At 30.9% G+C, this 17,279-nt stretch overlaps 1 protein-coding gene across 1 annotated transcript in view; it reads left to right on the top strand.

Moving 5' to 3' along the window:
• The first annotated feature begins 394 nt into the window (after positions 1 to 394).
• The window catches only part of LOC107451282 (glucose dehydrogenase [FAD, quinone]), a 39,506-nt gene continuing 22,621 nt past the window's right edge, over positions 395 to 17,279 (top strand). Inside the window, exons 1-4 of the mRNA XM_071180252.2 lie at positions 395 to 636; positions 10,521 to 10,723; positions 12,425 to 12,614; positions 13,881 to 14,012. Coding sequence (XP_071036353.2) covers positions 507 to 636; positions 10,521 to 10,723; positions 12,425 to 12,614; positions 13,881 to 14,012 — 655 coding nt within the window. The 5' untranslated portion in view covers positions 395 to 506. The remainder of the gene's footprint in view (positions 637 to 10,520; positions 10,724 to 12,424; positions 12,615 to 13,880; positions 14,013 to 17,279) is intronic.

Consider the following 17,279-nt stretch of genomic DNA (forward strand, 5'->3'; position numbering starts at 1 on the left):
AATAGATAAAATACATATTTTAATGAATCTAAAGTTTGTCACTGTTAGTGATGCGTCTAAATAATATCTGCACCTCTTTGTTAATACCAGATCACACACAAAACACCGGAATAGATTTTTTTTTCAATATTGTTGAACATCATTCATGTATTCATTTTAGTTTAAACTTTTATGAAACACTTTACAAACGAATGCAAAAATTTAAATGATTTTGACCTTCCTATAATATTCCCTTTATTCCAAAGTGCGAAATTCGTAAATATTTATAATATTCCATCAAAAAACCAGAGTTCTTTTGGCGGTGAATCGCTTGGGTGAATTTGGCGACGTTTTTTAATGAATAACTTTTCACTCCGATTCCTTTTCATTAGCTTTCTCTAACTTCTAAAGCTCAGAAGTTAAACGTTATGGTTATGATAAACTCCTTCTTTTCCATCTCTTAGAAATGACAAGCGCCGGTAAACGGTTACAGAACAGTTAATGGATTATGGAAAGTAATCTGAATTATGGATACAACGCTTTTATCTTTTATTCCTTCTGTATTTTCCCTTCTTGCACTCCTATATATATTTTCAGATAATAGTTTTGTGCCCCCTATAACTATTGGAATTGATTTGGAATATGATTACATAGTTGGTAAGTCCATTCTATTTTTTTTTTCACGCAATATATTAAGAAATATTTATTACCTTATAGATTTTTAATTTTATACTTTAATTAAAAAAACTTGATGATGAAAATGAAACCGAATTGTTTTAATCACGGCTATAGCGAGCGATAGATTTATGGCGGGTTATGGATTATGCAAAATAACCCGACTCGAATTCGTTTTAAGGCCAACTAATGGATCATAAGAAAAAATTAAATAACAAATGATAATACCTTACCAGGGTGCGTAGCATTTTTAAAAAGTGCCTAAAGGTGATTATTTTTTATATAAGTTTTTTCAAAGCCCTTAAAAGCGCTTTTTTTATTGGTGGATTGTTAAAAGTGCTTAATTTTTTATCTTTCAAAAGGAGATTTTTTCTTTGCAGTTTCGATTGTCGTCATAAATTACAAAAAAGCATGATTTTCATAATTTTTTCTGCAATATTTATCAGAAACTAGTTATTTTATAATGACTATGTAATGTTTTGAAGATGTTTTTAAATTTTGTAGATTTTATGTTTAAAAATTAAGAACTTTAAACAATAGAAATAAAAAAAAATTATTACTGCATATATCTTAACTATAAATTTTTTTTTTTCGAAAAGTGATTAAAAATATTTTTGAGTACTTAAAAAGTGCTTAAAAGGTGCTTATTTTTTCTTGAAAAATCTGATTACGCATCCTGCTTACAATAAACTTTCATACACCGAAATATGATTGTATAAGGAACGAAAACATGCAAAAGAAAAAATGCTTTTATGAGAGATGATCCCTATTTTTGGTAAATCTTGTTTAATAGTACAGAATAAAATTTGTGGAAAATCTTTATCAACGTACGTATACTTTAAAGTACGTAATATACTAGAAAACTGATTTGAAACTTTTTAAATTTTAAAGATATTCAAATCAAGCTTTTTTTTTATTAGTTCTAAAAGACGATATATGCTACAAAATTAAGAAAAACAAATTAAAATTTTTCCAGCTCATACGCACTATAAAAGACAATTACTTACATATTACGCAGTTTTCAACGAATTCTTTTCAAATTTCAAAACAAAAAATTTTTATTTAATTTTAAACTGCTCTAAACATTTTATGGAATATTTTTAAGGTTGTAGCGAGAAAAAAAAACATAAAACAAAGAAGTTTATTTTTTTATAAAAGTGTGCTTATCTCTATAAATATTAAACCTATGCTTACGAAATTTTGTGCGATTACTACATATAATAACCAAAATAATTGTTACATTTTTTAGCATAGGGTGTTCAAAAACATTATTTTCCGTTTGTAATTGATTATCGGTCTCTTAAACCTCTAAAAAGCTTTAAATGTCATTGATAAGTATGATAAATCGCATGATCTAATTTATTCACCCCCTGTATACATACATACAGGATGTGAAAAACGTTTGTAAACTGTGAAATAGTCACATTCAATACTTTTTAAAAGTTATGCAAACATACCAAAGTGAATTCTATCACCCCCAGGCCCTAGGGAACAACTTTCAAATCTTAAGTGTGAAGCCCCCTACTTTTTTACTACAGCTTCGGATTCTCCGGGGGAAAAATTAATTCATTTGAGTTGCAGGTTTATGCATTTTGCCTTACGGATGATGCTGTAACCGAGGAAAATAAAATAGGGAAAAAGCTGTGATCCATCAACTCGAGACCCATCGGATCAAGAAGATAAAAATAGACACGTTGAAAAAAAATTTATAGATTTGTTTTTTAAAACAAATACCGAATTTTTTTTTTCTATTGGATGGGTCACGAGTAACCACCATTTTAAATAATTTATATCCTTTTTAATTTTTTTGTCACTTATGAAGCAAAAGTCAGAAATCTAACCTCAAGTAGGTTTACTTTCATCTGGAGAATCCGAATCTGTAATAAAAATGAGTGGCTCATATTTAAGATTTCAAAGCTGCCTCCTCTCCACTCGCGGGACTGGGGTTGAAAGATCGAGATTAGTATCATTGGATAGCTTTTAAAGTTTCACTTACCGATCTGATCTGTATTCCTCTAGATTTATGATCTAGATTATAAACTTTTTTTACACCCTGTATAGTTGAAAAAAAATACATAACTTTGCTACAAACTATTATTATTATTATTATTATTGCACTTAGTGTTTGTAAATAATGAACTTAGGGACAAATAATGCACTGGGCATAACACTGATTTTCATGCAATTTGCAACACATTTGGAAACATTATTAAAACATGCAATTAATTTCTTTTTAATTTGGCTGAAAAAGTTTTAATAACTGATCAACTCTACTCCTAACAAACATATGTAAGGAGAATCATTTATGTGTTCTAAATTACATGTCAATGGAACTTACACATTTCAAATTACCTCTTTTTTTTTAATAAAAAAAGGAGAAAAAAATTGTAAAAAATAAAAAAATTGTGGTCTCCGCAAGGGAATCACAAATAACCCATTGACAAAATGGTTGTTGTCGAATTTTTTGTGGAAAGGTAACTTTATTGTGTTTTCATCTTGGACATCTTTAACTGTTAATCCTGAACTGCTCGGTACTTCATTTCGCAGACATATTTGAATGCAGCTCAGACACATTCTGTGTAAATTCTTTTGATGACTGAATAGACATTGAGCATCCAATCAAGATCAATATTAACATTTTCGGATGGGTACAATGGTGTTTGTAGGAAATTGTCAGCTGCATATTGCACCCGTTCGGATTCACAAGTTCATACATGAAATATGATTTGAAAACTAGGCTTTTTTTCAATTTTACATGAACTGTGAATGAATCATTTATGTTGAGTGGAAGACAGTCTATGGTCTTGTGCAAGTCTTTGGGTACGTTGACAATGGATCCTTTTATCCCTAACTGGTGATCAACACCCAGTTCTCGTATTTGCATGAAAGGGGTACGCAGAGACGCCATTCGCTCTTCGGTAGGGTTTAATTCTCTCAACCACTTAAGTACTATTGTGAGGGACGGGCTTCACGCATGCGTTTGCGAACGGAATCCTTTCGTTCTTACGTTTGTGTGTAACGCTTAAGGTATTCCCGTCTACGTTCTTTGGCTTTTTTTTTTTTTTTTTTTTTTTCTTTTTTTTTTTTTGTTGCTTCATCTCTAACTTTTGAGAACAGTTTGAACCTTCTTTATAAGCGATATTCTCCTGAATTAGTACTTAAAACGATCCAGTTTGAACAGTAGGTTAGAATTTCTGATTCTTAATTAAAACAAGAAAAGCAAAAATATCGTTCAAATGATGAAATTCTCTTTTATTCACAACTCAAGAAGTAGTTATGGGATTTCTCTGGTCCCATATCTCAAAAATAAACTCACCCACTTAATGCATAACAAAATTAAAAGTGAAAAAATGAATTCTAAAAAAATTATCAATCAGCTGCTGTCGCCATCGCAACGCATGCAATGACGACGCGTGTGCACTGCTGACTATTACTCTTGATTATAGTAGTTGAAAAGTGCGAAGCCGCTAACTAATCCAAACCAAGACCCATTTTACCAATGGATAGTAAAACTTTTTTTTTTTTTAGTCTAACAATGCAGAAATGGTTTATCGCAATTGTCATAACTTTTGAGACTGAAACAAAATTCAAGTAGTTCACATAAAAATGGTTTCCTTTATGTTATACTAGCTGAACACACGTTTTTGGTAGAGGGTGAAAACAGGAAGTAAAGTAATCAACAAAGCTAGCGCTAGGAACTTTAAATTATTAGCCAAATATCAAAAGTATTAGACGAATTTCAAAATTCTTAATCAAAGACAAATTTTATCAATTTTTGTATGTGTCAAACCAAAATACAAATTTATTTTAAGATGAACTATTTTTTTTAAAAATAGAAATTCAAATCAAAAGTCATTTTAGGGTTGGGGGGAGAGAATATAAATGAACGTAAAAGGTTGTTTATCGTCTTTGAAGAAAAGAAATAGTTTAAGGTTAATTTTTGATAATTTCTTAGACTTAAACTAAAACATAAACATGAGGGATTTTTTTTTTTTTTTTTTTTTTTTTTTTTTTTTTTTTTTTTTTTAAGATTCCGACTATTTTTTCGATTAATATTTTTCATTTTAAATCATTCGTTCCCTTCTTTAAGTCTTGTATTTTTAAATTTTTTTACTATCTCACTTATTTTTGCTGTCACAATCGTAATTATTCAGAAAAAAAAGGATGATAGTAGAAGAGGAGTTATTTAAATCATTTAATTCTACTTTATTTTCTGTTTTATAGATTTTTATACTACTCACAGAGATTTTTTTGATCGAAATTTCGGCGGAGGATGAACACGTTCATTGCCAGCAGAGTGGCGGTGGTTATGTGTCATTTAAGAGTGGTAATTTATAAAGATAAAATTAAAGTTTAATTTTTTTATTTTAGCAACCGTTCCAGTTTTTACAATTATTTTATTTAAATAAACAGCATATGAAAACAAATTTTTTGTAACAAATAGTTGACAGATAATAGGCATCTTGGCTTCTACTTAATCTCTTTTACTGACAACTACAGGAAAAATTTCGCTCCTCGATATCGTGTGATCCGGCAACGAACCGGCTCACCTGTATTTTACGGTACTTCTTTTCATACTTACATCATCTCCCTTGTTGCTTTACATTACCTGGAGAACTTTATATAATTCTAATTGGTTATGCGACGTTTCTAACAGATATTATTGTAATCGAACAAGAAATACATTTCTTCAGAAAAATGCATTTTGGCGTCATTTTCAAAATCGAGGTGAATATATATATTTTCTTTCACAGCAGAAAAAATCATTCATCCATAATTTCACCAAAGTACACTATATTTGTCCGAATTTACGATTCTATCGCAATTGGCGAGGTGGCGAATGATCAGTATGGATCGAACGCTACGAAATGATGTGCAAAGACATCATTTGGCAGCGTTGTTCCAGCACAAAATGGAGCTAGAATAATTAATTAATTAATTTATTTATTTATTATTATTTTATCTATTTATTTGCCCTTCCTGTTGGCTGTACGTTGTTAGATTAAGCAGAACACTTTTTCAGTAGTTCCTCCTAACTGTATAAATATTGACTGTATTCAGTATAATTTGACCTGATGCTCTTGATTGAGGACAACTCGTGATAGTCAAAATTCAACACAATCAAGAGATTTTCTTTTGTTTTTATCCGTTTAGTAGGGACCGTAGAAAACTTCACAGTATGTTTTAAAACTGCATAGTAATGGTGTAGTTTTAATGGGAACCCAATATGCTAATATATTACTTTGTACCCCGGCAGCCGAAAACCTCCAACGGGCGCTGCAGATTACTACAACATGTGTAGATTATTTTTCAGTAAAGTTTTCTTTTTGCTTTTAAAAAGCAAATGAACATATGGGGGAGGGATTACTAAACATGTCTCTAATAATAATTCAAGCGCTGATTTTTTTTTTTTTTTTTTTTTTTTTTTTGTTACTTGATGACAGGCTTAACTGTACAGGGAATTTTTTTTTCATTTCTGGTGTCATTGAATAAACTGCGACTTAAATTTACACAACATTAATTTTTATGCATAATTACCATGTTAACTTGCAAATTTTTCTTTAAGTCTGTTAGATGAACCTGAATTTTTACAATAACAACCTCAGTCTAACTACGCTCAGGTCGCAGACAAATTTGTCCTGATGAAGATAATGTCACATATTTACTCCGCAAATTCTGCTACCGCATTTTGTACCTATAATAGTATATTTTGTAATTATTAAAACTGGACTAATATCAGTAGCTCCTATTACCAAGCATCTCATGAAGCATCTATAATACTATAGTGATTTTTTTTAAGTTTCTCCTAAATGAATGAGTACCAATTCTTCGTTAAATTTTGCTTTTTAATATATAGCTTATTTTGTTTTATTTCAATTAAAACCAATCATCAAAATGAGTTAAGCATCACTAGGGTCAATAATAGTAAGGCGATGTTTTATTTTTCTCCTGTATGAATTATTAGTGCCATTTCTCCATTCATTTTGCTCGTTTAGTAAATTATTTTATTTCGGTAGTAGCTATTTCGACCACAGCGCAAAATATCTTCAGTACTAGACAGATCATGGGTTAGGGTCCCCTTGTCGTCAGGTTTACCGCGGAGGTTTTCGTGTTTTTCCTTCCCATGTAACGCAAATGCGGGTAAGTTCCATAAAAAAATCCTCCACGAAGGCAAATTTCTCCTAATACTGGATCCAGGACCAACATTAACCGATATCATTTATAACTGCGATCCTTTTACTTATTGGGGAAAAGATTTATCTACGTTAACTCTACTTGCTTCCTTTTCGCCCGGTCTTTTTTAAACACCCAATCTATTTCAATAAATAACAGTGTAGCTTATTCCTTATTTCCAAATAAATCTTTCGGAATAGTTACGTCCATTTGGAGAAAAAAAATTTTTTTTTTCTTTTGTTACATTCCACGCTTTTTCATTTCTCGAGGTGTTTAATAACAAATTACAAAAGCAGCTTTAATTGCTTTTGCAAATCGCAAAATCATTTCCATTTACCATTCTTAGCCATATTATTCCTGAACGTAATCAGTATTGAAATGATGAGAGCGGTCACGGTATACCTCCCCTACATCAATGGCAGTGACACGCCCTAGATAGAAAGCCTGGTGACATTCGACCCATAAGCTCTTTTCTTTTGCTATCATGTCACCACTAAATCGAATCGTATGTTAGTTTTCTGGAAGTGAGAAAATGCTCTTTTTGTCTTACCCCCTTCTGATAGTCTCACTTCTCGCTGATCGCAAAAGCGGAACTGTGAAATTTATTGAAAGATCTCCCTCGCAATTAACCTAAGTACCACCTGCTGCCGATTTCCGCCTTTCTTCCTTAGATTTGCATTTTGACCTTTTTGCATGCGTAAACCTGCATCTGGAGTCAATTTACACGAATTTTTGTGATAAACTTTGAAAATTTATTTTAATGAAACCTAAAGTTCATGAACCCCAAGTGATGTTGTTTTCAACAACAGCAACAAAAAAGTTTTTAATAAGCAGTCAAACGAATGAATACATTCATTAATGGTAAGACGTGCTTTAGAGTTGTAAACATTGAGTCATAAAAAAATGTGTACATAATTTCTTTTTAATACTTAAACGCTTACAAACCTGAAGCACATATGTTTCATGCCTTGTTTCTAACACCCATGTGAGAATCACGAGTTTTAATGCATGTCTCATTAGATTCGTGAACAGGATGAACATTCGTCAGGGGTTCGAAGATTGAGATTTTTTGACGACAAAAAGAACTTTTATAAGCAAACATCTAGTCAATTGTGATTTCGATATATTTTGCAATTGCACGTCTTGGAGTTATATATGAACAACATTTTTATCAAAGGAAACAGTGTTTTTTTTTTTACAAAACTGTTCCTTTGTATTGTTTCCTTTCAGATAGACGCTTTACTACGTTTTTTTCTTATTTTCATTAAATGCAGAGTGCAGTAACTAAAAGCTTAATTTTTATTACATAGTGATAGTTGAATGTTTTCAAGTTCAAGCGCTTAGCTAAATAATTAGAAAATATGGCTTCTTATATGAGCCCTATCCCTTGAATTTTTTAAATCCAAGCCAACCCTTTTGGAGCCTTCATTGCTCACTTTCCTGTTCGAAAAATGAATGAACACTGTATGAGACTGATTTATGTATGTAGGACCATTAGAATTAAGTTACAGCTTTTATAACATTCTTCTATTATAAGGGAATATGAATTTTAACATCACGACTCCTTTACATTAATATTTGCAACATAGATTCTCAACTGTTACTTTTCTGTCGCGATCTTATTTAATTCCTCATATCCTTCAGAGTTAAGTTACTAACCTATATAACATAAAAATGTATCTTGATTAAATTTCAGATTAAATTAAATTTTTGGTAAACTCCCGGACTCTTGTAAACAATAACTTTTGTAAGAAACAATCTAATTCACCCTCTGTTATTTAAATGTCGATATCTAGCGATACATTTATGTACACACGCCATCTCATCGCAAAATAAAATAAATAAAACCTACCATTCTCAAATAGCTCACGCAATTCAGTTCATAGGCGTGACTATTTCCTAAGAATTAATTTAAAACATTTTTTGCTCGTTGAATAAGTAGAAACTCAACAAGCTTTTGTGAGGAAAACACATCCTGATAGAATATATTTAAGATCGGATGAGATTAAAGGAAAAATAAATTTATGAAAAAACCACATGCTTGTCCTTAGATAAAGTTACACTCAAAAACGATTGATTCACATAAAATGAATGGAACTTATTTTTCTATGTTTCCCAGTTATGAAATAAATATCGTTTATAAGAAAAACGTGTTCATTCTCCTATAAGACGTTTTCTATCCAGTCGTGAAATGAATTTTTAAGAAATAGCACTGAAGCTATATACAATACCCAAAATTCCCAAAATTCAACTCACTAAATCAGAAAGGAATACCCTCTAACATTTGAGGATTGTGTGAAAGTTTTTTTTCCAGTGGTAGTAAACTTAAACAGAAGTTTTTTTTTAAAAAAAAAATATATAATTATTAGTCTTTCGAATGTTATATAACCCAAAACAATGATAAATGAGGGCAATGATTTTTTTATGTTTAAAAGTGGCGATGAAGTTACGGCAAAATATACAATGATTTCCCTTAACTATCATAACTAACGAAAATGTAAGGGACATAATATATCGGGAAAATATTATCTTATTTAAAGGAAAAGTGAACTAAGTGATGTCACTGTTATAATGATCGAGGTTTAAATATCTTTTTATTAGCTTTAACTTTAAAATAAACTATTCAAAGCCTGAGAATTCTCCTCTATATTTTGGCCTAATCCTAGTATACCATTACACAGTAGATGCGACGACATTGGCGATGCTTGGGAGGGGATAAAGTATGAATCTGTAGGTGTAATAAGACGAGAGTCGGCAAGGCATGCTATTGCTTTTTTTATATATATGTTTTTTTTTCACGATATGTTCAACCATTTGCAATTTTCAAATTACGATTTTCTGTTTATGCATTTTCTGCTTATGCTTAAGCCAATTCTTGGCGATAAAAGTAAAAACTTCATTTCGGCGTTTGTAACAGTTTGGGGAAAAGCGTCAACGATTTACCAAAGTTTTTTTGAAATTGTGTGTTAATTACTACCATAATAAATATATCTTATGAGTCTTGCTACCATTTATAGAATTTTTAAGGACTTTGTTTCATTGCCCAAATGTGAAAAAATACATTAGAAAAATATCCTACATTTTGCATAAAAATACTAAAAATTGAAACTTATTTTTATGCAATAATGAAAATAACTAAAAAAATACTAATTAAATTTAATTGATTAAAATATTTCGAAAAAATAATATTTTATTGAATTTATCTGTTTACTTTCTTAAGATACGCATTTCTAAGTAAAAATCGAAAATTCTGACATTCTTTAGCACTCGGATTTCAAGAGGTACTCCTAGCCCCCAAAGAACCAGGGATTTTACCGCTCCAGTCGGATGATTACTCTCAACCACCAAAGATTTCACCGTTTCAGTCGTATGACTATTCTCAGCCACCATAAATATTACCATTCCTGTCGTATGATTATTCTCAACCACCAAAGATTTTACCATTCCAGTTGAATGACTAATACTGTCATCAACTTTACTTTCTAGTCTTATGATACTTATCACGAGCAATACTGTTCCCTCAAATTGATAGGTTTTGGATACAAATAAAATTCAAATACTGTTTTACTAATTAAGTTCTCTTTATAAAAAGAAATTTGCTTCTTTATTGTCATGTGTATTATGTTCTTCCAACTAAAATTACTTCCGACCAATATGGCTTCTAAATAACTCATAGATGTCTTCCTTTGCAGTTGGAGGTGGATCGGCTGGCGCGGTTGTAGCTAACAGACTCTCTGAAGATCCACACATCAGTGTTCTGTTATTAGAAGCTGGTGGAATACCAAAACTAAAAAGTGAAGTGCCAATTCTTGCTGCTCAATTACAAATGACAAGAAATGACTGGAAATATCACACCACTCCACAGAAATACTCCTGCTTTGGACTAGTTGGCAATGCAAGTAACATATTAATATTGTAAATTGTGTAGGCTCAGTAGTTAAAATCTTGGACTTCTATCTAGAGGGGCCGGTGTTCGATCTTTGAAAGCTGCTAAGATCCACCGAGTACATGCGATATATGTGCTCGCAAAATCTGCGGAATCGAGAGTCCTGTGGTCAATCACTGAGCAGTATCATCAGTATAGGGATCTGGTTCAAATTTATGTCTAAGTTAGGGGACGAGATCTCTCGAATGAATGGTACTGCCATCTATCCGGAAAGTTCTGAGCTAAAGTCGTACTTTCACCCCAGTGCTGCTTTCTTGTCCAATAGAAGGCACTCCTTCCGGATTTATTCGCAGGGCGGATGAGCATTGAGCTTGTCCGAGTGTCATTAGGAACAACAATTAATTGTGCTGACATTGGACATTATTCGATATCTCGTAACAGGTACAAAGTTTTTATTGTTGGGATGCAAACATTGTAGAGCCTCGCTAACCAGGATAATCAGGAACTAGCAATTGCATTTGAGTCGCGAGAAAGATATCGTGGAAAAAGATAATGACTCATTGTCATAATTGATAAATCACCTAAGAATGAATCGCAATACAATGTCAAAATAACTAGGGCAATTCTGATAAAGAATTTGTAATTTGTAAATCGTTCTACTAAATCTCACAATATAGCAAAGACGACAAAATCACGTGGGTACGGATAGTAATGCATTGAAAATGTGATTCGTTCGCTATGTCTCATACATTTTGTGTAGAAGAGAATGAATCGGTCATAAATTTCGAAACCTTTTCACGCAAATTATTTAAAATTTCAAATATTCCTTTTTTGTTCTATATCGAACGTAAAAACGATGCTTTCTGAAAACATTCTTTCTGTCTGTTGATATTGGAATTTTGAATTTTTCGAATTTTCGGTCTTAGGTCCCTATTAGTTCACATTATAAAGGTGCATCTAGTATATAAGATTTGATTTTTTAAAGTTTTATTTAACAGTAAACTAGTTCAAGAGAAAATTTTGTTATTTTTCGGGAATAATGTAAAGTGGGAAAAAAATATACGAGTGAATAAAAAAGTTAAAGACAGTAAATCTTTTAGATACTATAAACCAGTACCATCATTAATCTGAGACACAGAATATAACAATACCATCATTACCTGAGTAACAAGTACCATCATTAACACTAAATTGCCCAAGGAAGTCATTTTGACGGCTTTTTAATTTCAATTAGAAAAACAATGATGTATATAATGACACAATTTCTTCCAATTTTGTGACTTTTATAATTATTTTTGTTGTTGATATTTACTAATAACTTGTTATATAACTGAAAGTAATATTAAAAATATTGAAAATTAATTTTAAACAACTTTGTTTTTACATTAGTAATTCTTTCACAATGCAGTCGTTTTGACTGCTTTTGGGTAATATAGATATTTCAGTCTTTCTAGTGTTAATCTGAGACACAAAATATTATAATAGAATAGGAATAGAATAGTATTATCGAATTGATAGAATTACAAAAAATTAACATGAGAATTATTAAAGAGAAGAGGCAAAACCAGACAAGTCCTGTCAAGATGATGATAGTACAAAAACGGTTGTTTTTTTTCCCTTTTTAACATTTCTTTTTTTGTACATTATATATTGTTTTCTATCTGTTACGATAAATATTTATGTATGTTAAATTAATTTCTTTCCTTTTAGCGCATGCCTTGGCCTCGAGGCAAAGTACTTGGAGGTTCCAGTGTTCTAAACTATATGCTGTACATTCGAGGGAACAAGAGGGATTATGACCAGTGGGCAAATTATGGAGCATATGGATGGAGTTGGAACGAAGTATTTCCCTATTTTCTCAAATCGGAAGACAATCGAAATCCGGAAACTGCTTACAGTGGTTAGGATACATTCTTCATATTTTAAATTTTAATAGTCTGATTGAAAATGAAAATGGCATGATGGAAATTCTGTTATGCAATCAGCAGTGGTTTAGAAATGCTTCGAGACAATACATAGATCTGTAATACCACAAAAGCGTTATATTTTATCAAAACAGTATCCCTTCGGGTAAAACTTTTATTAACGAAATCCATATCATATTATGTGATGCCATCAATGTGCCACTCATGGAAACTTTTCAGACATACATAAGAAAACAGTTAAAAACTCAAAACCTTTTTTAAAATTTTTAAAAAAAATTTATTTGTGTGATTATAAAAATCAGTATATCTTTTTTTATTTCTAAACTGATTTTTATGGCACAAATATTAACTCTTTGGGGTCGTATGTCTGTTGTCAGCGACAAGATTCTACCGTTCCAGTCATATGACTACTCTCAGCCACCGAAAATTCTACCGTTCCGGTCGTATGACTACTCTTAGCCACCAAAGATTTCACCGTTTCAGTCGTATAACTATTCTAAGCCACCATAGATATTACCGTTCGTGTCGTATGACTATTCTCAGCCATCAAAGATTTTACCATTCCAGTCGAATAACTAATACTGTCAGCCACCAAAGAGCTTTTATCCGTTCTAGTCTTAAGTCTACTCTCAGTCACCACAAGAAAGAATGATACTTATCATGAACACTACTGTTCCCTCAAATTGACAGGTTTTGGACACAAATAATTAGTAAAATGCAAATAGTTTTCTAATAATATTTTACTAATTAATTTACTAATTGCTTCTTTATTATCATGTATATTATGCTCTTAAAACAAAAATTATTTTCGACAGCAAAGGGTTAAAAGTTTTTAAATTTATCAATTTTCACATATTCTGATAAATTTATGAGTTAAATTAAGCTTTCCTCAAACCATTTTTGCATCCTTACTCGATTACAAATGTTTGAAGAAATTTTAAAATATGTGGACCCTACACTCATGCACGAACATAAATTGTAGTTAGCTTCTGAAAAACCATACGATAACTAGTATCCTTCATAAAGATTATTTATTGAATAAAAAAAACTGTGCAATACACTCGAAAAAGGGACATATAATGTACAAAAAAATATGCTACTTCTATACATTTTTCACAAAAGAGGAAAAAAACAATCAAGAAAGCAGCTATTTTTGAAGGTATGAATATGAACTGAAAATGAAAAAAGCCTTTTATTGTTATTGCAGCATGTGATGAGTGATTTAATTATTTATTTTTTAGGTTACCATGGAATTGGTGGTCACTTAACCGTATCTACTCCACCCCATGTTACTCCTTTGGGTTATGCTTTCGAACAATCAGCTCTATATTTAGGATACCCAAACAGAGATCTCAATGGACCCTATCAAACAGGTACACCACCATTTTAATTTTAAAATTACATTTCGATTTTTTTTAATTCTTATAACTGAATAAATAGTTCGAAAATTAAAATCTGGAGATTCGATATTTTGCACCAATGTAATACGTAGTTACATATCGTTAGCTTTAAACTGATATTGAACATTCAGGTACATTTATAATGTCATAATAATGATTTTTGCAAAAAAGACCTTTCAAATATAAATACAGATTTCCTTTTTTTTTTAATTATTTTTATTTTCAGACTTTTTCTGTATATTTAATGGTTCAAAGCTGTTTTTACAAAACAGTTTTTTTTTTCTTTTTCACCCTGATCATAAACGGATTAAAACTGTTAATTCAAATTCTACTTTTTGCCATGCAGTGTTGCTTACTGTAAAATAACTTTATCTTGTTTTTTTTTTTTTTTTTTAATCATTTTACGATTATTTTCTTTATACTTGCTCCTATTTTTCAGAAATTGTTTTATGGTTTTGAACATCGTATAAACTGGCTTCACTGTAGAATGGATACTCTAAGTGATTATTACCTGTCTTCAGATATTTTTCGCAAAGTTTAATTGCCGAGCATTTTATAAGGATGGGCCAATATAGTTTTAAACATTTTTACACTTAAATATGATTTCAATAAGACTTTTAAGATAAAGACAGTTTTAGATTTTTCTTCATATCCAAACACCACTACTGCTGTGGTTAAGTGGACATAGTTCTCGTCTCTTACTGAGATGGTCCGGGTTTGAATCCCGTTATTGGCTGGTACTGCTCTCCTCTCGTACCAACCATAGACTTATAATATAGATAGACTGCTCACCATGCATTACATGCAGAAACCAGCAGCCTTATCAGGAGACTCGTTCACCGGTTCATGAATTTCCAATCAAAACTTTTTTCAATCAAAGCGTTTCAAACACGATCTCATGTTTGATGATTTTTTAAGAACGGGTGTGATTGTTGACTTTGATGCGGCGTGAAAGAGAAGAGGCGAGAAACATTTTGTTTTGTTTTTCTATTTAAAAAAAAAAGACTTTTTTTCAGTCGTTTGTTATGTTTTAAGTCGATACCAAAGTCTTATAATGAACTATATAAAACTTAGCAGTACTTTTTGGTTCACAACAATAAAGTTTAAGGGATTTTTTTGTTTTGATTATGATTATCTCATATGCCAAAAACATACCTTAATATTCTTACTTAAAAATTTTAAAAAAAATTATTACTATAAATGTTATTTAATTTTTAAGTTATGTAATGTTTATTAGAAGTTATTAAATTTTTCTCAAAATATCCTAAACTTTTGCCCAACTTGTTAAATTCAATTGATGCGAATGAAAGCTTAAAAAGGGATGCTGTAAATATTTATTTCATTTTTTATTTTAAAAGATAAGTAATTTCGTCATTTAAGACGACGTTTGTCTTAAATTTCGCCGCTATGAAAAAAACTCTTAATGAAAGGTGCCTTCTCAAAATGCATTTCATGATATCGAGAAAATATGACATCGCCAAATATAGGAATAAGTAGCCTACATTGCTTACCATTCATTCCTCCATTTTCGTCACGTGCTGAGTGGCTCAATCAGAAAGGGTTTCAAAGTGAGTGTGATTTTGCCATCGCGAGAGCAGTCTACTCATATTATTAGTACTCTATGATATTATTAGTCCACAAAGCTCAGATGGTTATTTTATAGAGCAATTTTTTGTTAAAATTTGAAAAAAATTTTTAATAACAGTACTTCTCTACAGACGTTCAACGTTAAACAACAGATTTTTTTCGTAAAATAAACTGTTTTATACTGGCACACCAGCAGACAGTTTTTTTTTTCTGTAGCAGATTTTGTTTCAGTGTACTTTCCACCAAAGTGGTGTAGTGCAACGTCTTGCGTAACCTGTGGATCTAGGTGTTTCATAACACCAAGAATGTTCTTTTACAGTAAAGTATCCCCACCTCTATTATTGCGATTCAGTAACACTAAAATATCTCATTTCAATAAGCTAGGGTATACATAAGAGTCAGTAAAATTTATTTTTCCGATATAAAACAAGAATCATTCTTTTAGGTACTCTAAATTTCTTAATATGGAACCTTCAAGGATGCTTTGCAGTATTTTAAGACGCTCTCCACTTTATTGTATTGATGGACTGTCATGTTCGAAAGAGCAGGAGAAGGACGCAATTTTTTTTAAAAAAAAACTTAAAATAAAATGAGTTTGTTTAATCAATCAAACACATAGCACAAAAATAATATTAATATGAATTACGAAACCAAAGCGGATCGAAATTGATTATAAAGTTATTGAATACATGTGACAGATTTATATAGAGAGAGCGAGAAAAAAACGGACCACCCTGAATTACTTTTAATATAATGATCGGATCTTCAAGTTCTATGGCTCAATGATTTAAGGGAGTGACGTCAAGTATGCTAATGAATGAGTGCAGTCGATATTCTAAATTATGAAACCATACATTAAACTTACTTTCTCTGGAAAAAAAAACCTACTTTTTTTGACGGATTTGGATTTCTGACCATCAAAATATATAGGGGTAGCAGCAATCTAGGAAATAGGATTCCCATAGTTTGGTCAGGAGAGCGATCCACACCTTAATGTTAGTTTTGCTTTTTGCGCCATATTTCAGGAACTTTTCAAGCAAACTGAAAAAATTTTGCCCACAATTATAAAATTTGGTTATCCAAAGATAATTACATGCAAAAAATAATAAATGCTTACTAAAATTTGCAGTAAATATAAATTTTAGTAAGTTTTTATTATTTTTTATTAAATAATTGTGGGAAAAAATTTTCAATTGTAGGATATACAATTTTTTATAGGATTTTGAAATAAGTAAATTTGCTCGGCAAAATGCAAAATTTGAGTGCAATCGATCAAATAGTTCCTGGGAAATCAATTTTACAGAAATTGATTCCCAGGAACTATCGATTGCTATTCAACCAATTTCGCACAAATTTTGTATTTTACCTTGCAAATTTACATACTTTAAAATAATGTAAAAAATTTTATTCATTACAATTCAAAAGTTTTCGGACTATTCTTAAATAAAATAATAAAAAATAAATATTTACTGAAATGTATTTTTTTGTATTGAATTATCTTTATTATTGGTTAGATTTATTATATTGATTGGAGTTGAGAATAAGCGAATTTTATAATTGTCAGCAAAAAATTTTCAATTCGCTTAAAGTTCTCGAGAAATGGTGGCAAAAAGTGAAATTCACATTAAGGGGTCCAAACTTTGGATCGCTCTC

The sequence above is a fragment of the Parasteatoda tepidariorum genome, chromosome 1 (genome assembly GCF_982258835.1).
Source record: "Parasteatoda tepidariorum strain Cologne lab strain chromosome 1, Ptep-v5.0, whole genome shotgun sequence".
Lineage (NCBI taxonomy): Eukaryota > Metazoa > Arthropoda > Arachnida > Araneae > Theridiidae > Parasteatoda > Parasteatoda tepidariorum.